At 52.3% G+C, this 19468-nt stretch overlaps 2 protein-coding genes across 8 annotated transcripts in view; one reads left to right on the top strand and one right to left on the bottom strand.

Moving 5' to 3' along the window:
• EZH2 (enhancer of zeste 2 polycomb repressive complex 2 subunit) overlaps window positions 1–9298 on the top strand; it is a 56329-nt gene extending 47031 nt beyond the window's left edge. For all 5 annotated transcript variants that reach the window (XM_043872207.1, XM_043872205.1, XM_043872206.1 and 2 more), the window contains 11 exons: window positions 958–1198; window positions 1784–1953; window positions 2503–2597; window positions 3280–3320; window positions 3668–3793; window positions 4497–4675; window positions 6129–6224; window positions 6805–6886; window positions 7850–7930; window positions 8058–8142; window positions 8973–9298. In XM_043872207.1, the coding sequence (XP_043728142.1) occupies window positions 958–1198; window positions 1784–1953; window positions 2503–2597; window positions 3280–3320; window positions 3668–3793; window positions 4497–4675; window positions 6129–6224; window positions 6805–6886; window positions 7850–7930; window positions 8058–8142; window positions 8973–9033 (1257 nt within the window). In that variant the 3' untranslated portion in view covers window positions 9034–9298. The remainder of the gene's footprint in view (window positions 1–957; window positions 1199–1783; window positions 1954–2502; window positions 2598–3279; window positions 3321–3667; window positions 3794–4496; window positions 4676–6128; window positions 6225–6804; window positions 6887–7849; window positions 7931–8057; window positions 8143–8972) is intronic.
• Window positions 9299–14546: 5248 nt separating this feature from the next.
• CUL1 (cullin 1) overlaps window positions 14547–19468 on the bottom strand; it is an 89262-nt gene continuing 84340 nt past the window's right edge. For all 3 annotated transcript variants that reach the window (XM_043871653.1, XM_043871651.1, XM_043871652.1), the window contains exons 18-22: window positions 17338–17385; window positions 17176–17258; window positions 16550–16655; window positions 15913–16026; window positions 14547–15103 (exon numbers count right to left, since the gene is read on the bottom strand). In XM_043871653.1, coding sequence (XP_043727588.1) covers window positions 15023–15103; window positions 15913–16026; window positions 16550–16655; window positions 17176–17258; window positions 17338–17385 — 432 coding nt within the window. In that variant the 3' untranslated portion in view covers window positions 14547–15022. The remainder of the gene's footprint in view (window positions 15104–15912; window positions 16027–16549; window positions 16656–17175; window positions 17259–17337; window positions 17386–19468) is intronic.

The raw sequence follows: 19468 nt of genomic DNA, 5'->3' as shown, positions 1-19468 counted from the left end.
AGGGGTGTGTGTGTGGTTTTTTTTTTTGTAATGATGGAGAGAAGGTAAGGGTTTAGGAAAATATGAGGTAGGAAAGTTGTTTTTTATGGGTACTATCTTATTTTTACCATTTCCCCTCTTTGAACCAAGCCACTCCTACCTAGGAACTAAGTGGGTATATATTGCCTGTTGGATTTTGGACAGAAGATTCATTGAATGGCACCTACAGAAGGTATCCTATTTTTAAGCAATTTGGTTTTTGTAGAATGAAGTATAAAACTGTTGGCTGCTTTCAAACTTCTCCCTTCTATTGCCACTAAAAATGGAATTCTTGAGCACTGTTGTACAGTATTCTTTACAAGGCAGCATTTTATTTGGCTCATCTAAAGTGTGTCTGTGGTCTGTAGTCCATGCCCCTACCGTTGCTGTATGCTTTCCGAGACGGGGTTATTGTGCCTGGCAGCACAGACTGTGACCCTCACTGCCTGTCCCTCAGGGTCCTTCCATGTCTTCCTGGGGCTGTGCATCCCTCCCAGGAAGAAAGGGGCAGAAGAGGGACGGATGGCGCATGTGTCCGTCCCGTATTCTTGTATACTTCAGACGTGACCATAGAGGAGCGAGTGTTCGCTTAAGAAGCCCTGAGACAGGAAAGGCTGACTTTAGATGCACACTAGGTGTGTGACTCCTCTTAAAGTTCACTTTTAAATAGACTGTGTTTCCTAAAGTATATTCTGTATCTTAACTCATAATCAGTTAATACAGAACTGTCTTGCCTGAGTTTGTAGAAGCCATACTTATCTTTCTCAAATCTTCAAACCATGGAAAGCAGATAGGAAAACGATTGTCTTTAGATGTGACTGCCTGTGAAAAGCAGACACTGATAAGTCTGACTAACATGCTTACCCAGTCCTTTTCTTCCTCCTCTGCCAGAACGCATTGTAGAACTTGACTCTGATGTCTCCACTCTTGCTGTTGTAGGAGGGAGCGAAGGAGTTCGCTGCGGCCCTCACCGCCGAGCGGATCAAGACCCCCCCGAAGCGCCCGGGGGGCCGCCGGAGAGGCCGGCTTCCCAACAACAGCAGCAGGCCCAGCACCCCCACCATCAACGTGCTGGAGTCGAAGGACACGGACAGCGACCGGGAGGCGGGGGCTGAGACGGGCGGGGAGAGCAACGACAAGGACGAGGAGGAGAAGAAGGACGAGACCTCAAGCTCCTCGGGTGAGGCTGCGGGTGGCTCCGGGCCGGGTGCTCTCCTGAGCCGTTGGTTTCCAGCGCAGTGAGACTCCAGGACAGAGCTGGGGGCTCCCTCCTCGCCTGTCGTGCTGTCCGTCCGGGTTATTTGAAAGTTGATGATTCAGTGTATTTTCACACTCTGGGTTGTTTTCCTTTTGCCAGTTTTCTCAGGCAGGGCATAAAGAAATTTGATCACTCAGGTGACCATTCTTGATGGTCTGCGGGTGGGTGGCATTGGTTAGGAGAAAGCAGCCCAACTCCTGACTAGTGCGTTCCCGGCTGTCCTTCCAGCCACTTGCATCCTACCGTGACCAGCAGCCGTGGAACCCCGTTTGCTTTCATTTTAGAAGACTGTGTTAAGGGGAGCCCCATCTCATGTTTCCACGGGGAAAAGCTTCCTGATAGTTTCTAGCCTTCATGTATTCTCACACATGATCCACTTTGTGTTTTCTGAAGCACACCCAAGCTCTGCATCCTAACACTGTTCTCTGACTGCCATTCCATGCCTCCCTCCCTCCCTTTCTCCACTTGCCACTTCCTGAGCAGTGCCTATTAACTTTGGTTTTGTAGAAGCAAATTCTCGGTGTCAAACGCCAATAAAGATGAAACCCAACACGGAGCCCCCCGAGAACGTGGAGTGGAGCGGCGCTGAGGCCTCTATGTTCAGGGTCCTCATCGGCACCTACTACGACAACTTCTGTGCCATCGCCAGGCTCATCGGGACCAAAACGTGTCGGCAGGTGAGCGTGGCTGGGAAAGGTAACAGCAGAGACCTTCAGACGGACAAGTGTGTGGTCACTGTCCAACCTAGGAACATTCCTGGTTATTAAGTTCCTGTTCATCTGAAAGAACTTTTTTTTTCTACTGAGAGGGAACTGAAAGAAAGAAGTCTTGACTTTAGATGCTGCAGGTAGGTGGCAGTGGGTTTCAAAAACCCAGAAGAATTTAGATGTAGCCTTGTGACTCCTGGGGCTTCCCTGGTGCCTCCGCTGGTAAAGAACCCGCCGGCAGTGCAGGAGACCTGAGTTCAATCCCAGGGTTGAGACGATCCCCTGGAGAAGGGAGAGGCTACCCACTCCAGTATTCTGGCCTGGAGAATTCCATGGACTGTATAGTCCAGGGGGTCGCAAAGAGCTGGACACGACTGAGCGACTTTGACTCGTGACTCTTGAACAGAGAGTGACCGCAGCAGCGCCACGGGACAGCCAAGCAGAGCGTGTGAGTGAGTGAGCAGGAGAGCGGTGTGCTCACAGATGGTCCTCACGGCCTGTGACTCTGCCCCCTGTCAGGTGTATGAGTTTCGAGTCAAAGAATCCAGTGTCATCGCGCCGGCCCCCGCCGAGGACGTGGACACCCCTCCCCGGAAGAAGAAGAGGAAACACCGGTGAGTGTGCCAGGAGGAGGCCGGGGCCGGCCTGGCCGGCTTCCTCGAGCCGTTGCTGCCATTTTTCTGTGAGACCCAGTGGCTGTCCGTAGGTTTGGTGTGTTGAGTCGTAGTCAAGGTTCCATTTTCGTTCCGGAGAACTATTTAGTAGCCTCTGCAGTGAAGGCATGAGTGTTTGTGGTGTGTCTTGGGAGCCTGTAAGCTCCAGAGCCAGTTCCCGCTCCAGAGCCCGGGTTTGCCGGGCATGTGGCATTGACTCAGGTACTCTTCACGGCCACCCCGTGGTCAGCCCGGCGGAGCAAGGACGGTGCAGTGAAGGCGGCAGGCTGACCCCTGTGCACAGAGACGGAGAGTCCCTGGATGCACTGTTGTAACCCTTCTGGGGTTTTTAGAAGCATAGCTGGGTGTTGGGTAAGGGAACACTTAGATTATACCTCACAAATCGTCTTCGTGTTCATATTTTTCTTTGATACGTAATTTAATAATTTAGCTTTAGTAGATACGTTTGCATTTTTTGTTTGGATTATTTCTGCCCAGATAGCTCAGTTGAAATGATTCGACTCTGGAAATGAGAGAGTGCGGTGTCCGCGCCCTCCGCAGAGAGCGGACGGCGGCACGCGGCGGGCTGGCTGCTGCAGGGCGCCCGGGTCACCAGGGGCTGTCGTCTGCTTGTGTTTTGCAGGTTGTGGGCAGCACACTGCAGGAAGATCCAGCTGAAGAAGGGTCAGCATCTTCCCGTTCAGCGTCCTTGGGAACTCCTGTCTCCTCCTCATGTGTCTTAGAATAGTAACTGGGTTAGAGTTTGGGGTGTTCAGATAGAACTGACTGTGTGCCTTAAACCAGTTTAGATGGAGGCCTTCTGGTGGCTAGAGGAGAACTGGGAGCCTGACTGAGGTGTGACGGTGCCCGGGGCTCCCTGGCTCTTGGCGGGCGGGGGGCGTGTAGACGGGAGAGTGAGGTGGACACGGCGAGGACAAGCCCGAGCTCAGGTCACGGGGGGAACGTGTGCCTGTTGGGCGTGTGGTCACCTCGCAGCGTTCGGGACTGACGCAGTGCTCTTGTCTGTGCAGACGGCTCCTCCAACCACGTTTACAACTATCAACCCTGTGACCACCCGCGGCAGCCTTGCGACAGCTCGTGCCCTTGTGTGATAGCACAAAATTTTTGTGAAAAGTTTTGTCAGTGTAGTTCAGAGTGTAAGTACTTGTTGTCTTGATGTCATTGTGTGAGAATTAAATTGACTGTTGGTCAGGAATTTAAAACTAACTTCAGTCAACACCAGGGCATCATGGCAACCCCCGTGTTGTTTCCGTTGGGAAGCTGGCTCCCGCCACAAGCCTGTGTGGAGCCAAGGACCAGTGTCCAGCCTGCCTCCTGGCTGAGGCAGGTAGGCGGGCAGGTGAGGCCAGCGTGCATTAAAGGAGCTTTGTACTGTCTTTGATCATTTAACTTTTAAATCATAGTAAAGTTGGCACAGAATGGAAGGCAAATCTAGAAATGGCTTCCCAAATACTTTCTGGACATTAGAGATTATCATGAGTTAGGTGGGTTCGGTCTTCAGAGTGAAGGATGTAGTGGCATCCGGGTGAGGACGGTAACTGTGCACTGAAGCCTGGACACCAGGGGGGCCCCTAGAGCCCTGACTGAGAGCGGCTGGGAAGCCCGGGTGTCACGCGGTCCAGAGCCCTCCTCGCCGCGCGTGTAGTCCCTGCACTGTAAGTACGCAGACTGCCTCTCACACCAGCGGCGAAGCAGGAAGGCGGCGGTCGGCGTCCGCGTGGATGGCTCTGACGTTCTTCTCGCTTCCCCTCCCGTGTGATGACGGTGGGAAAGTGAGGGGCCGTGCGGGCTCGGTGAGGCTGCTGGGCCGTTCTCCCCTGACGGGGCGTCTCTCTGAAGGTCAGAACCGCTTCCCTGGCTGCCGCTGCAAAGCCCAATGCAACACGAAGCAGTGCCCGTGCTACCTGGCCGTCCGCGAGTGTGACCCCGACCTCTGTCTCACCTGCGGCGCGGCCGACCACTGGGACAGCAAGAACGTGTCCTGCAAGAACTGCAGCATCCAGCGGGGCTCCAAGAAGGTAGGAGGGCGCTGCACGCAGGGCCTAATCGTCCCAACCAGGGGGTTGTTGCTGAGCGTAAGAAACGAACAGCACTGCTGGGTTAGTTATCTCAGGTTTTTAGGGGAGGCGATGACAGTAACATGACCCTGATGCTGGGAAAGGTTGAAGGCAGGAGGAGAAGGGGACGACAGGGGATGAGATGGTTGGATGGCATCACCGACTCGATGGACGTGGGTTTGCTGGTGATGGGACAGGGAGGCCGGGCGTGCTGCGGTCCGTGGGGTCGCAGAGACATGACTGAGGGACGGAACTGACAGTGCAGGCCCTGGTCTGAGCGCTGTGTGCATTAACTGCTTCGTCGTCCTGACTGCGTGAATTAGGAATAATCCCTAAACCCAGAGTTCTGAGACTCAGAAGGAGAGGAGCCGGGCTCCGAGCAGGCGTTCCAGCCCCAGGCCCCGCGCGGCGCAGTCAGCTCGAAGGGTGCTGACTCGTGTGTGGTGTAGCCGAGACGGCCCTGTCAGTCCTCCTCGGCCAGAAGTCGCGCGTGGCACTGGCCTTACTTCTTTGGCTGTGGTGGTGGCCAGCGTTCAGATGGTTTTAATCCAGGTCCTCAGGTCACAGTGAAGCCAGCGTTTCCCACGGACCCCATTCAGCCCTGAAAGCTTTTCATTTCTCCCCCAATCCCAAACCTCCTCTCTTGTACAACAAAACTCTCCTTTGTCATCTTTCTAGACATCTTTTACCTCCTCAAACAGAAAACTGTGTAGATATCTTTTTCCCAGTTAGGTTTCATTTGCTTCACAGCATCTTGCTGGTCAAGGAGGTACTTGGTTAACTGCCCTGACAGGGGCGCGTGGGCCGGGTCAAGCACAGCTTAGGAGCTTGGGGATCAGGGAGTCTCCTTTAGACATAAGAAATGTGGAATGCAAGCATGATAGTCAGCCTTGATGAAAAGGTAGGGCCTTGGGCTTCGTTCCCAAACACAGTCTGTCTGTAAATTGACAGCGGTGATCACCTTGGCGCCAGCTGAGCCCAGAGTGCTGGCCCCTGGGCTTCTGTGCTGTCGTGAGGAAGGGCTGTGGAACAGTGCTCTGGAAGGAGGGACAGCGCTTCGGGAGGAGTAGAGGCTGCTGACCCACCAGGAGGGGCGGCGACTGGGCCCGGGGGAGGCGGAGGGGGCGCAGGCGGCCTGTGAAGCTGCCGGCGGAGTCGGGGTCAAGGCTGAAGGATGGCTGGGGACACACATGCGGACCAGCTCAGCGACACCGTTTTCCTCTGAGGCAGACACTTAGGCTCTGTACTGGGTTTACAAAAAAACAAAACGTGGCTTCTGCAGCTTGTTGGCCCCTCTGGTCATACAGGGGACGCTGACTCCCACGCCCCTCTGTGGCTGAATCACCTGGTTCATCCTGTGGTCTGATCTGTCCAGCCTCGTTCTCCTTTGATTACGATTGTGTTTATTCTCTAGCATTTACTGCTGGCACCGTCTGATGTCGCAGGCTGGGGGATCTTCATCAAAGACCCTGTACAGAAAAATGAATTCATCTCGGAATACTGTGGAGAGGTAAGGCCGGGCCCCCAGTCAGTCACAGGCAGCGGGATGTCCTCTGTGCTCGTGTGGTATCACCTGTAATGTGCTTTGGACTGATTTTCATTGGGCAAGTCCACTGGGTTTGATTAGAAATGAATATAAAGCACCTTTTCAGCTTAGACTTGTGGGTTTGGTTTGCTTGAAAGCTACATCGCTTCAGTCCTGGTCACATTCCACTTTTTATCACCCAGGAAAAAGAGGGGAGAACAAGAGCTTTATGACGACGAGTCTCTCCTATTTAATCCGTAGCTTACCTGATAAACTAAAGCATCCTTTCTAGGTTGTTAACTTAGGGCAAACCCTGGGGCTGGCTGCATTTGGTACCAAGTAAAGAGACTCAGGTTACTCACATTCTCCAGGCAGTTACTTTAAAGCTGTGGAAGTATTTCTAAGTTAAGAGTCCTTAAAACCACCGCTGTTCTCTGACAAAGAGAAATTGGCCAGGGACCCTCTGTTGAGTGTTGTCAAGGTCCTGAACGTTTCAGATGAGCTGGCTGTGTTCTGCCAGGCTCACCTGATCCTGAATCACCTCACCCTGTGTCTGTCTTTTCAGATTATTTCTCAAGATGAAGCAGACAGAAGAGGGAAAGTGTATGACAAGTACATGTGCAGCTTTCTGTTCAACTTGAACAACGGTACGCTGGGGGGTCGGCGCCCCTCTGCTTCCCAGGCCGCACCTCAGGGGCTGAAGCAGCAGAGATGACATGAACCGTCCCCGGTGTCAGCTGTTTGAAAGGGGCTGGGCTTAGGAATAGGCTGTTGGCTGAAAGGCGTCCCTGGGGCCTCAGCTGGTAAAGAATCCACCTGGAGTGCAGGCGACCTGGGTTCGATCCCTGGGTCGGGAAGATCCCCTGGAGAAGGAAATGGTACCCACTCCAGTATTCTTGCCCAGAGCACTCCTTGGACAGAGGAGCCTGGTGGGCTACAGTCCATGGGGTTGCAAAGAGTTGGACATGACTGAGAGAGTTTCACTTCCCCCCAGGTTTGCAGAGTGTAACTTGGGGAGTGGGCGGTCACGGGTTCTGCGTGCAGAGAGTGGTCACTGTCCGGGGAAGGGGGGCCGCGGCGGCCCGGGCTCTGAGCCATCCTTGGCTCCACTCCACAGCCTGACTCTCCTGCGTCCCTCCTGCCGCGGATACCACTCCCAGGCGCCTCTCACCTGGGAGGGCCTGGAGCCCCGCCCTGTGAAGTGCCTCCTCAACTTCCCTGAGGGTCCCGAGGATGGACGGGGACACGCGCGTGCAGACCCTGATCCTGGGGGAGGACATCGGGGTGGTTGGGTCCCCGCTTCACACCCGTGCTGCTCAGGGGGTCTCGCCACTGAAACAGGTGGTCTGCATGTTTCATAACCAGTAACATGAAAAAAACTAATTTGAAGATATTTATGATGTTGGGAAGAATCTCTTTTTAACCTAGGGCAGCATTTTCTTCCAGAGGTCATTTCTTACCAGGTGAACTTGGTTGAATGATTTACTTGCTTTTGAAGGCAAACTCTAAAGAACAATAACCACTTATATTTTTACAGAATCATAATAACCTTGTATTTATTGATTTAAAACTAATTGTTTGCTAGGTTATGCTTATTTTTTTCTCTTTAGATTTTGTGGTGGATGCAACCCGTAAGGGTAACAAGATTCGTTTTGCAAATCACTCAGTAAATCCCAACTGCTATGCAAAAGGTAGGTGCTCCGAGGTGGGCAGAGTCCCCGCAGGGCGTCCTGAGTGGTTCTGGGCTCCTTACCCGACTGTCAGCTCCTCTCCTGGGTCGTTCTCACTGATGCCTTGACCCCATGCCTCTCTTTGCAGTGATGATGGTCAACGGCGATCACAGGATAGGGATTTTTGCTAAGCGAGCCATCCAGACTGGTGAAGAGCTGTTTTTCGATTACAGGTTGGTTTCTAGTCTCCAAGGGCTTTTCTGCCGGGACGCTGAGTTCTGGCCAGAGGCCGGCTTCCGTCGGGGCTGGTGATTTGCCATGGGTGGTGCTGGGTAATGGCGTTTCCAGGATAAAGTCATGCTTTCCGAAAGTTAAAAAAAAAAACGCAGAAAGCTCCATTTTTACCTTCAGGGTCCATGCCTGCTGTCAGGGTGCTGAGCACAGGCTCGCGGCGGGGGTGCTTATGCCGCTGGGCATCCGGCTGGCACTTTATACTGTCAAGTTCTGGGGACAATTGACAAGTTATAGAATATTTAAATGTAGTCAGAGGAATGTTTAGTTGAACAAATCCTGTGGCTGACTATACATCTCATCGAGAAGCTTGGTATTTTGTGTAGAAGTGTCTTACACTGGGGCCTGTGTGGAGCTGTTTCCAACCCAAATCTTCCCAGGAGGAGCAGCTGGGGCACCTTCCTTTTGGGGGACCCCTAGGGCTCACCCAGGGGCAAGAGTCACAGGCATCTCTTCTGGCCTCTGTGCTGTCCTGGCTTCAAGGGGCCCGTGGCCCGCTCACTAAGGTGCTCTGCACCCCCTGTGTTTGGCCTCAATACCAGCCCCCCTGCGGGCCTGCCTTCCCGGGCAGTTGGTTTCAGGGGCAGGGGGCTGGCTGGGGAAGGGGCGTTATTGCCAGTTCTGTCCAGCTTGGCCCCTTTGTAGCTGGAATGTTTGCACCCCTTCTGCGAAGGCGCCTTTGTGCAGCCAGCAGTGACGGGCTCGTGTGTGCCGTGCTGAGTGGGCTGGGTCTCAGGCCGTGCTGGCTCACCTGTTCCTCCCGCTGTTTCAGATACAGCCAGGCCGACGCCCTGAAGTACGTGGGCATCGAAAGAGAAATGGAGATCCCTTGACGCGTGCTACCTCCTCCCCCCTCCTCTCGGAACAGCGGCCTTAGCTTCAGGAACCTCGAGTACTGTGGGCGATTTAGAAAAAGAAAATGCAGTTTGAAATTCTGAATTTGCAAAGTACTGTAAGAATAATTTATAGTAATGAGTTTAAAAAAAATCAACTTTTTATTGCCTTCTCACCAGCTGCAAAGTGTTTTGTACCAGTGAATTTTTGCAATAATGCAGTGTGGTACATTTTTCAACTTTGAATAAAGAATACTTGAACTTCTCCTTGTCGTAGTCATCTGTTACACCGCCTCTCCAGCTGGTTTTAGAAAAGGACTGAGTGATGGGAAAAACATTTCACCCCTTTGGTTTGTCAGAAGCCATCTTGGGAACTGGGTATAACACGTATTGCCTGTATTAGGCATTTTAATAAATACTACTGCAAACATGTTGCCATATACCATACATACCGGCTAAGGAGACAAGACACAGCAAGCGATCACTGCTCGCATCTGAGACCAGGGTGGATGGGGCACGTCCCCGGTGCTGAGAGGCCTGCAGGTGCCCGCCCTCTGAACCTCGTTCTCCAAAACGACAGGAGATTCCTGCGAACGATCTAGCGCTAAATCCCACTAGATACAGCCTTTCAGAAATGTGACGGGGACAACCAGACTACTTCTAGATCTTGATGGAATAAGACACCCTTAATGTCCCGGGAAGCTGTTCCTCAGGCTGGGCGGTGGTAGGAGCGCCCAGGACGGCAGCATTCAGTAAGTTTTCATTGATTTGTAACATGAATGGGATGCTCAGATAGAACACCTTCCTTTTCCAGTTACGCAAACATGCACAAGGCTGGTTTCTGCTACCTCGATGCACAAGCCTGTGAGCAGAGTCCTGGAATACAGTTCATTCACCTTGGCCTGACAGTGAAAAAGACACGTGTGCATCTCCTGTGTCCCCTCAGCTTCCCTGCAACCTGCTGAGACACCTGGTCTCTGCACTCCACCCAGGAGGCATCGCTGACCAATTCGGGGAGAGTCGCCCCCGAGCTTGCCTGACTGCCACATCCCACCCTTGGCATGCGGCCCCCATGAAGCCTGTTTGTTCCCCGTCATGTGACCAGAGACCCAACTGCAGCAGAAGACAGCAGCTGTCCCCGATGGAGGGCAGGGCTTGGGAGCACCGCCCTGTGTGTGCGCTTTGCACACCGTGGGCTTTCATTCCTCGACTAGCAGCGTACCTCCAGGAACCGGTCCACTGACCTCACAGATGCAGAGATCCTGACCAGAAATCCTGGGCTGCGGCCATGGCCACATCCCACGTGATCGAGAGCATCCTTAGCTTGTCAGCTTGCATTTTCTTTTACCTGGAATGGGGGGAGAAAGAAGAGAGCTTGACACAACGTGTTCAGTTCACACAGAACACCAAGTTTAAATATGTGCTTTTTTCTCTTCCCCTTGCTCTCCCACCGAGGTAATAACTGACACTGTGAGCCTGGCGGGTTTAGTTCCCCAACAGAACAGAGAAGGGTGAGTGGGATGAGTTACCGCATCAGGATATGGATGCAGTCACGGTTGCCATGGTTTAGGAGGATCACACCTTGTCCACTGAGACGAGCCCGACAACAGGGGGGTCAGTGTCTGTGGTCCCTAAGCCTTTCCCCAGTGGTCATGAAGACCCACACGTCTGACCACAGTCCTGACGTCCAAGTACAGGCAGCACCTTAGACTCCGGCTAACTGCCGCATGACAAAAGTTTCAACATTTTGCAGTTTATAAAAAAAAGTATTCCTCTACCTAGAAACTGCTTCCTAACTCTCGCTCAGTATTGTCTGGATCACTCAACCTCCAGACTTCAGTGTCCAGTCAATGACTCCAACTCTGGATTCCCACCTCTGCCCAAGGTGTTCAACTGCCCCACCACTGCCAGAAATCAACGCACAAATTGCGTCATTTGGATTTGTAGGTTGCAGGTAGGATCTTCCGGACCCAGGGATTTGAACCCAGGTCTCCTGCATTGCAGGCAGATTCTTAACCAGCGGAGCCACCAGGGAAGCCCACTCTAAGATTTGTAGGTAGGTCGTCAAGAAAGGTTTCAAACGTGGACGTTTTGCAAGAACCTAAGTATTCCATTAGAGGGCTTCCCTGGTGGCTCAGCTGGTTAAGAACCCGCTTTCAATGCAGGAGACCCTGGTTATGATTCCTGGGTCGGAAATGTTCCCCTGGGGGAGGGCATGGCAACCCACTCCAGTATTGCCTGGAGAATCTCCATGGACAGAGGAGCCTGGTGGGCTACAGTCCATGGGATTGCAGAGTCGGACACAACTAAGCATGTACGTGCACTCACGCGCGCGCGCACACACACACACACACACTCTCTCTCTCCGTTGGAAGTTGCATGGGCTTTGGGCTCTTACCAGAATAAGCTCAAATCAACATTTGTGTCTCCAGCCTCTGTTACAAATGATCCAGGGAGGGGTGTGTGTAAAGCTCAAATCAACACTTGTGTCTCCAGCCTGTTACAAATGATCCAGGGAGGGGTGTGTGTAGTACCTGGTATGAGAAGTGGTCCAACACATCCAAGTCACACAGCTTTTTGTATGTGAACCAAAGCTCCATAAAGAAGTTTTAGAAAACTGTCCTCACCTATCTTGACCAAGTCATCATTCTGCCTCTAGAGAGGTGAGGTTCATGTGTATAGAATCAAATCACCCAGACAAGTTGTTGCTATTCCTAAAAAAAAAAAAAAAAAAAAGTCTTCATTTTATTTTTTTTAGGATTTACGTAAGGGGGATTTTCTTCAAATGAGTCAGCACGTTTGATTTTTTAGCTGGGTGTGGCAAAATCTTGTATTTGTTTTCGAAGGAAAATTAAGATACCTCAATGAATAGGTAGGCCATCTTAAAATACTCAGTAAAAATATTTTAAATTCAGGTGCCTCTTGACCCTTTATCTCCTGCTGTGGTGTCCCTGGCTGCCTCTTACAAAGGTGCTGACCAGTGACGGCTGGCAGTTTGCCTCTCGGCAGGTGCGAGGTTTGACCCATGAGAACCCAGCCTGCAAGAGAGGGGGTCCTGGCCCTGGGCTCTACCTTACCTGCCCCCTTCTAGGAGAGAGATGGTTCCGTCAGGAGGCAGCACCACAGCGACTGCCCGGAACACAGTTTTCCTTCAATGGACCAATCCCTGTGGGTTATGCCAAGGCTGCCACCCACCACCCTCCCCCAGGGCGCGAACTTCCCAGAGGGCTTGGGCACTAGGCGGCCTTCAGAGGCTGAACATCGGTCCCTAGGCAGATTCAGAAAGCTACTATTTAAGTTCGGAAAAATGCAGCTCACTGGATGCCGGGGAACTCGACCCTCGTGGCTTGTATTTGGAGGCCCGGCCGTTCTTGTTAGGCTAGGATGTGGTTTGTGGAATGAAGGCACGAAGTCTGGAACTGTATTCCACACCCATTAAATAGGACTCACCCAGTGTGAGGGGGTCAGGGTGGGGGGCACGTACAGGGGATCTCCCACCACCCACCTCCAGTCCGCCTTTGCTCACGGATGTCCTCGGTCTTACCAAGGACACTCTTCGTCCTGGAGGAACTCGAGAGACGTCAGGAAAGTCCCATGAAGAGGTCCCTTCCCTCTTGAAGGGGAGGGTGGGACGAATTGAGAGAGTAGCATCAGCACAGATACCCCACCGTGTGTGACAGCTGGCGGGAAGCTGCTGGACCACACTTCGAGCTCCGCTGTGTCCTCTGTGATGACCCAGAGGTCCTCCCTAGAGGGGTGGGGCGGGCGAGGGGTGGGGGGAGCTCAAGAGGGAGGGGGTCGATATCTGATTTACTTTGTTGTGCAGCAGAAACAAACACAATGTTGTAAGGCAATTATCCTTGAGTTAAAAAAAAAAAAGACCATGAAGCTCTTTATTATGTGATCTGGCAACCCCACTCCTGGGCATGTATCTGCGGAAAACCATAATCTGAAAATGTACCTGAATTCCAATGTTCACTGAAGCACTATTTAACAGTAGCTGGGACATGAAGGCAACCTAAATGTCCATCAGTAAATGGATAAAGAAGTTGTGGTACCTAGACACAATGGAATATTATTCAGCCACATAAAAAAGAACAAAATAATGCCATTTGCAGCAACATGGACAGATTTAAAGATTGTCATGCTAAGTGAAGCCAGAAAAAGACACACTATATCATATAGTATCATTCACATGTGGAAATCTTGAAAAAAGGTACAAATGAACATATCTACAAAACAAAGAGTTAGAGATGTAGAAAACAAACATGGTGAAGATGGGGTAAGGCAGGGGAGGGATAAATTGGGAGACTGGGACATATGCATACCGCCATATGTAACACGGATAACTAACAGGGATCTCCTGCATAGCACAGGGAACTCTACTCAATACCCTGTAATCACCTGTATGGAGAAGAATCTTGAGTGGGAACAGGTGTAACTGAATCACTTTGCTGTATACCTGAAGCTAAAACAACATTGTAAATCAACTGCACTCCCAATAAAAATTTTTTTAAAAAAAGCAATTTACCTTCCTACTCTTGCTGGGACTCAGACCCAAGCGGCAAGCGGCTGTGGGGATTAACAGCGCGTCTGCCCCAGGGGCAGGTGGACTGTTGCCAGGAGAGGCAGAGCTGTGGTCTCAGCTCCCAGCCGGAGATTCGCAGGGCAGTTTCTAGGTGGTCCTTGGAGCCCCAGGACACTACAGGCTCTGGGGGTGGTGGGGGTTCCCCGGGGTGGGGGGGGGGGGGGGGGGGGGTGGCACTGTTTTTTGCCTGGTGCATACACTGGAGCTCTTTATAAGACTGTTAGAAAAAAGAAGATATACTAAAGCAAACATGGAAACCGTTAGACAAGTGCTTAAGTCTATTACTCAATAACCCGTTTAACTGTTAAATTGTAAAAAACTAACCTGTTAGGTGCCAGGTTGGTCCAAAAAACTGGAAGGACGTAGTAGCTTGGGTGTCTTCCTCTGGCCCTGCTTTCAGAAGCAGGCCTCAGGGCAGGTAGAGATGGCACAGGTGTTGACAAGCATGTCCACACCTCCGCTCTGGAGAGCCACGCATGGTGTATGTGGCCCAGGAAGCCCAAAAGACTAAACCGGCCGGGGGCCTCTGTTCCCACCTCCCGTTCCATCTGTCTTCAGGCTGAGAAGTGACCGCACAGGGCTGCAAGCCAACCACCAGACCACAGATGCGGAGTCAAGATGGGCCGGAGGCGAAAGGGAGGCGCTGGCGGTGGACGAGGCCCCTGAGCCCGACTCGGGACGAAGGCCCGTGACCAGCGGCCGTGCTTCCAGGGAGGCGGCCGGCTCAGCCCGGCCAGCACCACGAGGGTCCGCAGAGAAGCTGCAGGGAGGCTCCTGGGCGTCGGTCGCTGGAGGCGGTCACGGGAATGACGGCCAACGCTCCAGGAGGAGAAGGCGAGCAAGGGCTTGGACGGCCAAAGCTTAACCGTGTTCCCTCTCGGGAGGGCGGCCCTCGGGGCCTCAGGAAGACACCAGGGAAGGCCCGTTTGCACAATCATTATATCTTTTATTTACAGATAGAAATTAGTAAAACTTAAAACAAAAACCCAATGCGACTTGTACAGAAATCCTTTAATTTTCTTTATTTTCACACATTAAAAAATGAAACACACTATACAAATGGTTTTCTCATAGCAGATTACACGTGGGTCCCTCAGACCCGCTCTCCAGGACTGCCGGCCTCCGAGGGGCCCCGGCCGGCAGCTGGGGCTCGCGTGGCCAATGGTTGATTCGGATGCAGACGCATGCAGCCCTCGGCGCGGGAGGTTCCCCCCTCCGGTCTTAAATTAGGTTAAATGGCGTCGGTGTCCGTATGTACAGACGTGAAGTGTGGCGGTCCTGAGCAGCTCCGGGGCCCGCGCGCGCGCCGGGGGCCTGGGCCTGGGGCCGGGCGGGCGTCCGCCGTGCTCGGGGCTGCCGGGTCCGCAGCCGAGGGGCCGCGCCCGCGCTCAGACCCCCGGGTCAGGCCAGGTAGCTGTACGTGTCCTTCTCCCCGTCCACTCGCTCCAGATACTCCTTCTCGATCAGAATGTCGATGCATTTCTGCGCGTGGGTTCCAAGGAGGGAGAGGCCGTGAAGGGGAAGAAAAGCACACTTACCGTCGGAACAGAGACGGATTCTCCCACCCCTCCGGGGGGTGGCGCCCCCGGCCGGCCCCGCGGGGGGCGCCGTCTGACTTCCCGCAGTGCCCCCCTCACTCTGAGGCGCCTCACCCCAGGGTTTCCCACCGCCCCCCTCAACCTGCCAGCCTCAGGTCTCAGAAGGGGAAGGAGCCGCCCAATTTCTGTGTGAAACGACCCTGGGGGTCGTCGTTCAGGGGCTGCAGGCCCCCCCGGGGGCCCCGAGAGGAGCCACGTCCGCAGAGACGAGCCTGCCGCCGGGCTAAGCACACGCAGGAGGCTCCCGGGCGGGCGCCGAAACTCCCGGCCACTGTTCACTCCGAGAAGCTCAGCAAGCGGAATGCTGAGGATTTTCCACGTCTCAAAATGACCGTTTCAGAATTTGGCCTGTTTTCTTTTGTGGAAACCCATTTTACATGGGCTTCCTTGGTGGCTCAGAGGTTAAAGCGTCTGCCCCCAATACAGGAGACCGGGTTCAATCCCTGGGTCGGGAAGATCCCCTGGAGAAGGAAATGGTAACCCACTCCAGTACTCTTGCCTGGAGAATCCCATGGATGGAGGAGCCTGGGAGGCTACAGTCCACAGGTCGCAAAGCGTCGGACATGACTGAGCGACTTCACTCTCACTTTTCATTTTAGGTGACTAAGCCAAACTCCTCCGTGACAGTCACCACCTCTTTTAAGTCTCCTGAGATAATAATCAACTGAATCCTGCTGCTGGGGGATCCTGTACCTTAATTACTGGGACCCGGGGCTTGAATCTTGAGGACAGCTGAGTCAGGACTTCTCCCAGTAACTGCTGGTGTTTGAGGACCTTCCTCATTTTCATAATTCTCACAATAGCCGCCTGTGTGACCAAGGAAATAAAGACCTTGTTTTCCACAATGTTAACCAGAACTTATCTGTAATGAGAAGGAGCAACAAGCCTGCAGGGGCGCTCTGTGTGGGAGACTGGGTTCCGAACAGGGAACAAACACTGCAGGTCCGAGGACGCAGGGGGCCGATTCTATCTGCTGGTTTCGGCGCCAACACAACAAACATTAAAGTGTTTTGGTCTTGTGAGCAGCAATTTTAGTAATTTAACCCAACGAGAACACACTTTTAAAATGAGGAAACTCAGTCCTCAAAGCCACAGACGGCACCTGAGCCCCACACCGGACGACCCTCGCTCCCCACCCCCCCCACCCCCGCCGCCATTTCGTGGACGCACTGTTCTCATCTGTTTCATTGGGCATCTCACCTACTCCACCCAGAACCATCCATCATCCAGGCCGCCTCTCCCAAGTCCCAGCAGCACACAGCCCGAGGGAAGCGCCCCCCAGCTGTGGGCGGCCCGCCTGCCGCGCGAGGGGCTGGGCCCCCAGGGTCACCTGGATCAGTAGTTTGCGATCTTCCTCGATGTTTTTGTGTGTGGTTTCCTGTTCCTGCTTCTGTTCCGTTTTCATTGGCACATTGATGTTAACCCTTAATTTTTTGCTGTCAAGAAAATCGAGGAGACCAATCACTATTGCTTTCAAAGACATGCAGTAAAGGCTGCTTTCTGTTTTCAGTCTTAAAAAGGTGCTCTGTCCCCCCAGACAGAGGATGGAGAGCATGCCCGATGACCTCCCACCTCCCCAGGCCGTTTCCACGTCATCTCTGTGAAAGGCCCCCTAGTTCCCGAAGGAGCGGTGTCCTACGCTGCCAGCAATGGGACGGCTGTGTCCCAGGACATTCAGCTCCTTAACCTGCTCTCCCCAAACTCTGTCAAGTGAAATAACATCAAGACACGGGGGCACAGAGGGCTAGGCTTTCGAGGTGAGCCCTTTACCAAATGAAGAAAACCCCGAAAACTGAGTCAACTGGACAAGCACCCGGGATGGCCAGAGGAGGTCAAAGGCCCCTGCAGAGGCCTGAACTGAGCTCACAGCCCGTGTGTGGGGACACCCGGGTGCGTGCTTGGGGTCAGGGGCTAAGTCTGCGGCCTAGGACCACCTACTTAGCAGATTTTCCTTACTTTTTATAACCAAGATATAATTTTATTAAGGTATCTGGCTTCAATTCCACCTCATCAACATTTGCATTTTCGTCTTCCAAGACCTGTAAGAAAACAACTGTTAGAACATCATCTCAGGAAACGGCTTTCTTCCAGCTTAACGTACAAAGGACACGGACGTACCAGTAACTTGGACTTCAGTAAAATCTGAAGGACTTGTGCCAGAATGTCCTGCATTAAAGAGAAAAAGAGGAGATGCATTTTTTTTCTTTGTAGTAAGAACCACAGCCAATCCCACAGAATCCAATTTTGGGGAAAAATTAGTGACCTAAGTAGAATATGTCCAGAGGAAAAAGAGGGCAGTGCCCCTTGGCGGCTCCCCAAACCTACTCTGAAAAGTGCCCACAACCCCGTTCTGCTCTTGATCACCCAGGATCCAAACTGACAGCTCTACTAACAAAGACTAGAATGCATGTAAGACCGACTTCCTGGACTACATCTTCGTAGGGCGTCCTGGACCCTGAGCACTGAAAAGAATGGGCAGAAGCTTCACCAGCCTGGATGCGCCTTCTGTTCACCAACACGACAGGGGTGGCGCCGAGACCCTGCTGCTGACTCAGCTTTGGTGAACCTACGCCTCCGGGCCGCCTCTGCGTGCAGACAGCGGGCGGCCCGTCCTGTCTCAGCTCTCCTTTAGCGCCCTGGCTTCGGGACCCCATGCAGTGGGACAGCCGCCAGGACGCTCATGCGCCCCCCTGCCCTTAGGGGAAGGCCATCCTGGCCCAGGCGAGCTGGAGAGGCCTCTGGTGTGCTGACCGGCCCACAGCCTGGAGCCGGATGAGGACGTGGCCACGCCGGGGGCACGGCTGCAGAGGCTGTCTTCACGAGCCAGAGAGACTGAGCAGCCAACAGCCCTCGTGGAGGAGAGGGAAGTGGGGAGCAGTGGCCCCCACCCTGGGGGGAGTCAGTGCCCCAAGAACAGCTGGCTGAGGCTGGCGTGGAGGCTGAACAGAGGAGCGAGGGGCCACTCAGCTCCGAAAAGGGGGTTCCCCAGAGCAGAGCCCTCCCCGCGGTCTGGGGGCAACCTGAGCCTCCACTGTAACTTTAGTCTCCTCCTTCTGGTGAGGAATGAGGAAGGAAAAAAAGAGACTCTTACGTGCACAGAAGCAAATTCTTGTGTTACTAGAACTTGAAAATGTATTCTGGGCTAACTTGAAGCATGACGCAAAAATAAATAACTTTCCTAATTCACGTTCCATGAGGCCAATATTACCTTAACACGGAAACCAGACAAAGCTATCACAGGAAAATGGCAGACCAAGTTCCCTATGAATAAAGATGCAAAAATCTTCGAGAAAATTCTAGCAAACCAAATCCAGCAGCATATAAACAGTATTATATACCATGACCAAGTGGTATTTATCCCAAGAATGCAAGGGTGGTTCAACAGTTAAAAAGCCAATCAACATAACACATGTTAATAGACAAAAGCACACAGTCATTGCAAAGAGCATTTAAACAAAGCCCACACTCTTTCATGATGAAAACACTAAAACACAAAACACTGTGGAAATAGAAGGGAACGTCTTCAGTCTAGTAAACAGCATCTAAGAAGAACTCACAGTGACACACTCAAGCTTTCCCTCAAGGTCAGGAACGCCCGTTCCCACCACTTCCACTCAGCACTACAGGAAGTTCTATCCACAGCAATCACGCAACACAAATAAAGACACCCAAGGAGACAAAGTAAGTACCAAAACTGTTTGTAGATGACATGACTGCATATTTAAAAAGTCCTAAAGAATCCACATAAAGAGTACCAGAATAAATGCATTCAGCAAGACTGCAGGACACAAGATCCAACAGGTGACTGTTCGTCTCTACACCAGCAATGAATTTACAATTTCGTTAACAACAGCATCAAACTTAATAAAATACATAGAGAAGTAAATTACCCAAAGCATCAAACTTAATACTTAGGAGTAAATTTAACCAAATAAGTGTAAAAAGGCTTGCATAATGAAAACTATGAAACACAGTTAAAAGAAATTACAGACAATCTGAATAAACAGAAAGACATCCATGTTCACAGAGTAGAAGACTTGATATTGTCAGGATGGCAATTCTCCCAAAGCAACCTACAGATTTAATGCAATCCCCATCACAATTCCAACTGCCTATTTTGCAGAAACAGACAAGCTAATTCTGAAATTTATATGGAAGTACGAGAGACCCAGAACAGCTAACGCAAGCTTGATAAAAAACAAAGTTTGACGTCTCAATTCCAAAACTTACTACAAAAAGACACTGTGGT

Source organism: Cervus elaphus, chromosome 18 (genome assembly GCF_910594005.1).
Source record: "Cervus elaphus chromosome 18, mCerEla1.1, whole genome shotgun sequence".
In the NCBI taxonomy this organism is placed as follows: domain Eukaryota; kingdom Metazoa; phylum Chordata; class Mammalia; order Artiodactyla; family Cervidae; genus Cervus; species Cervus elaphus.
Note: the sequence above shows the minus strand (reverse complement) of the source record. Positions and strands in the feature narration are given on the sequence as shown.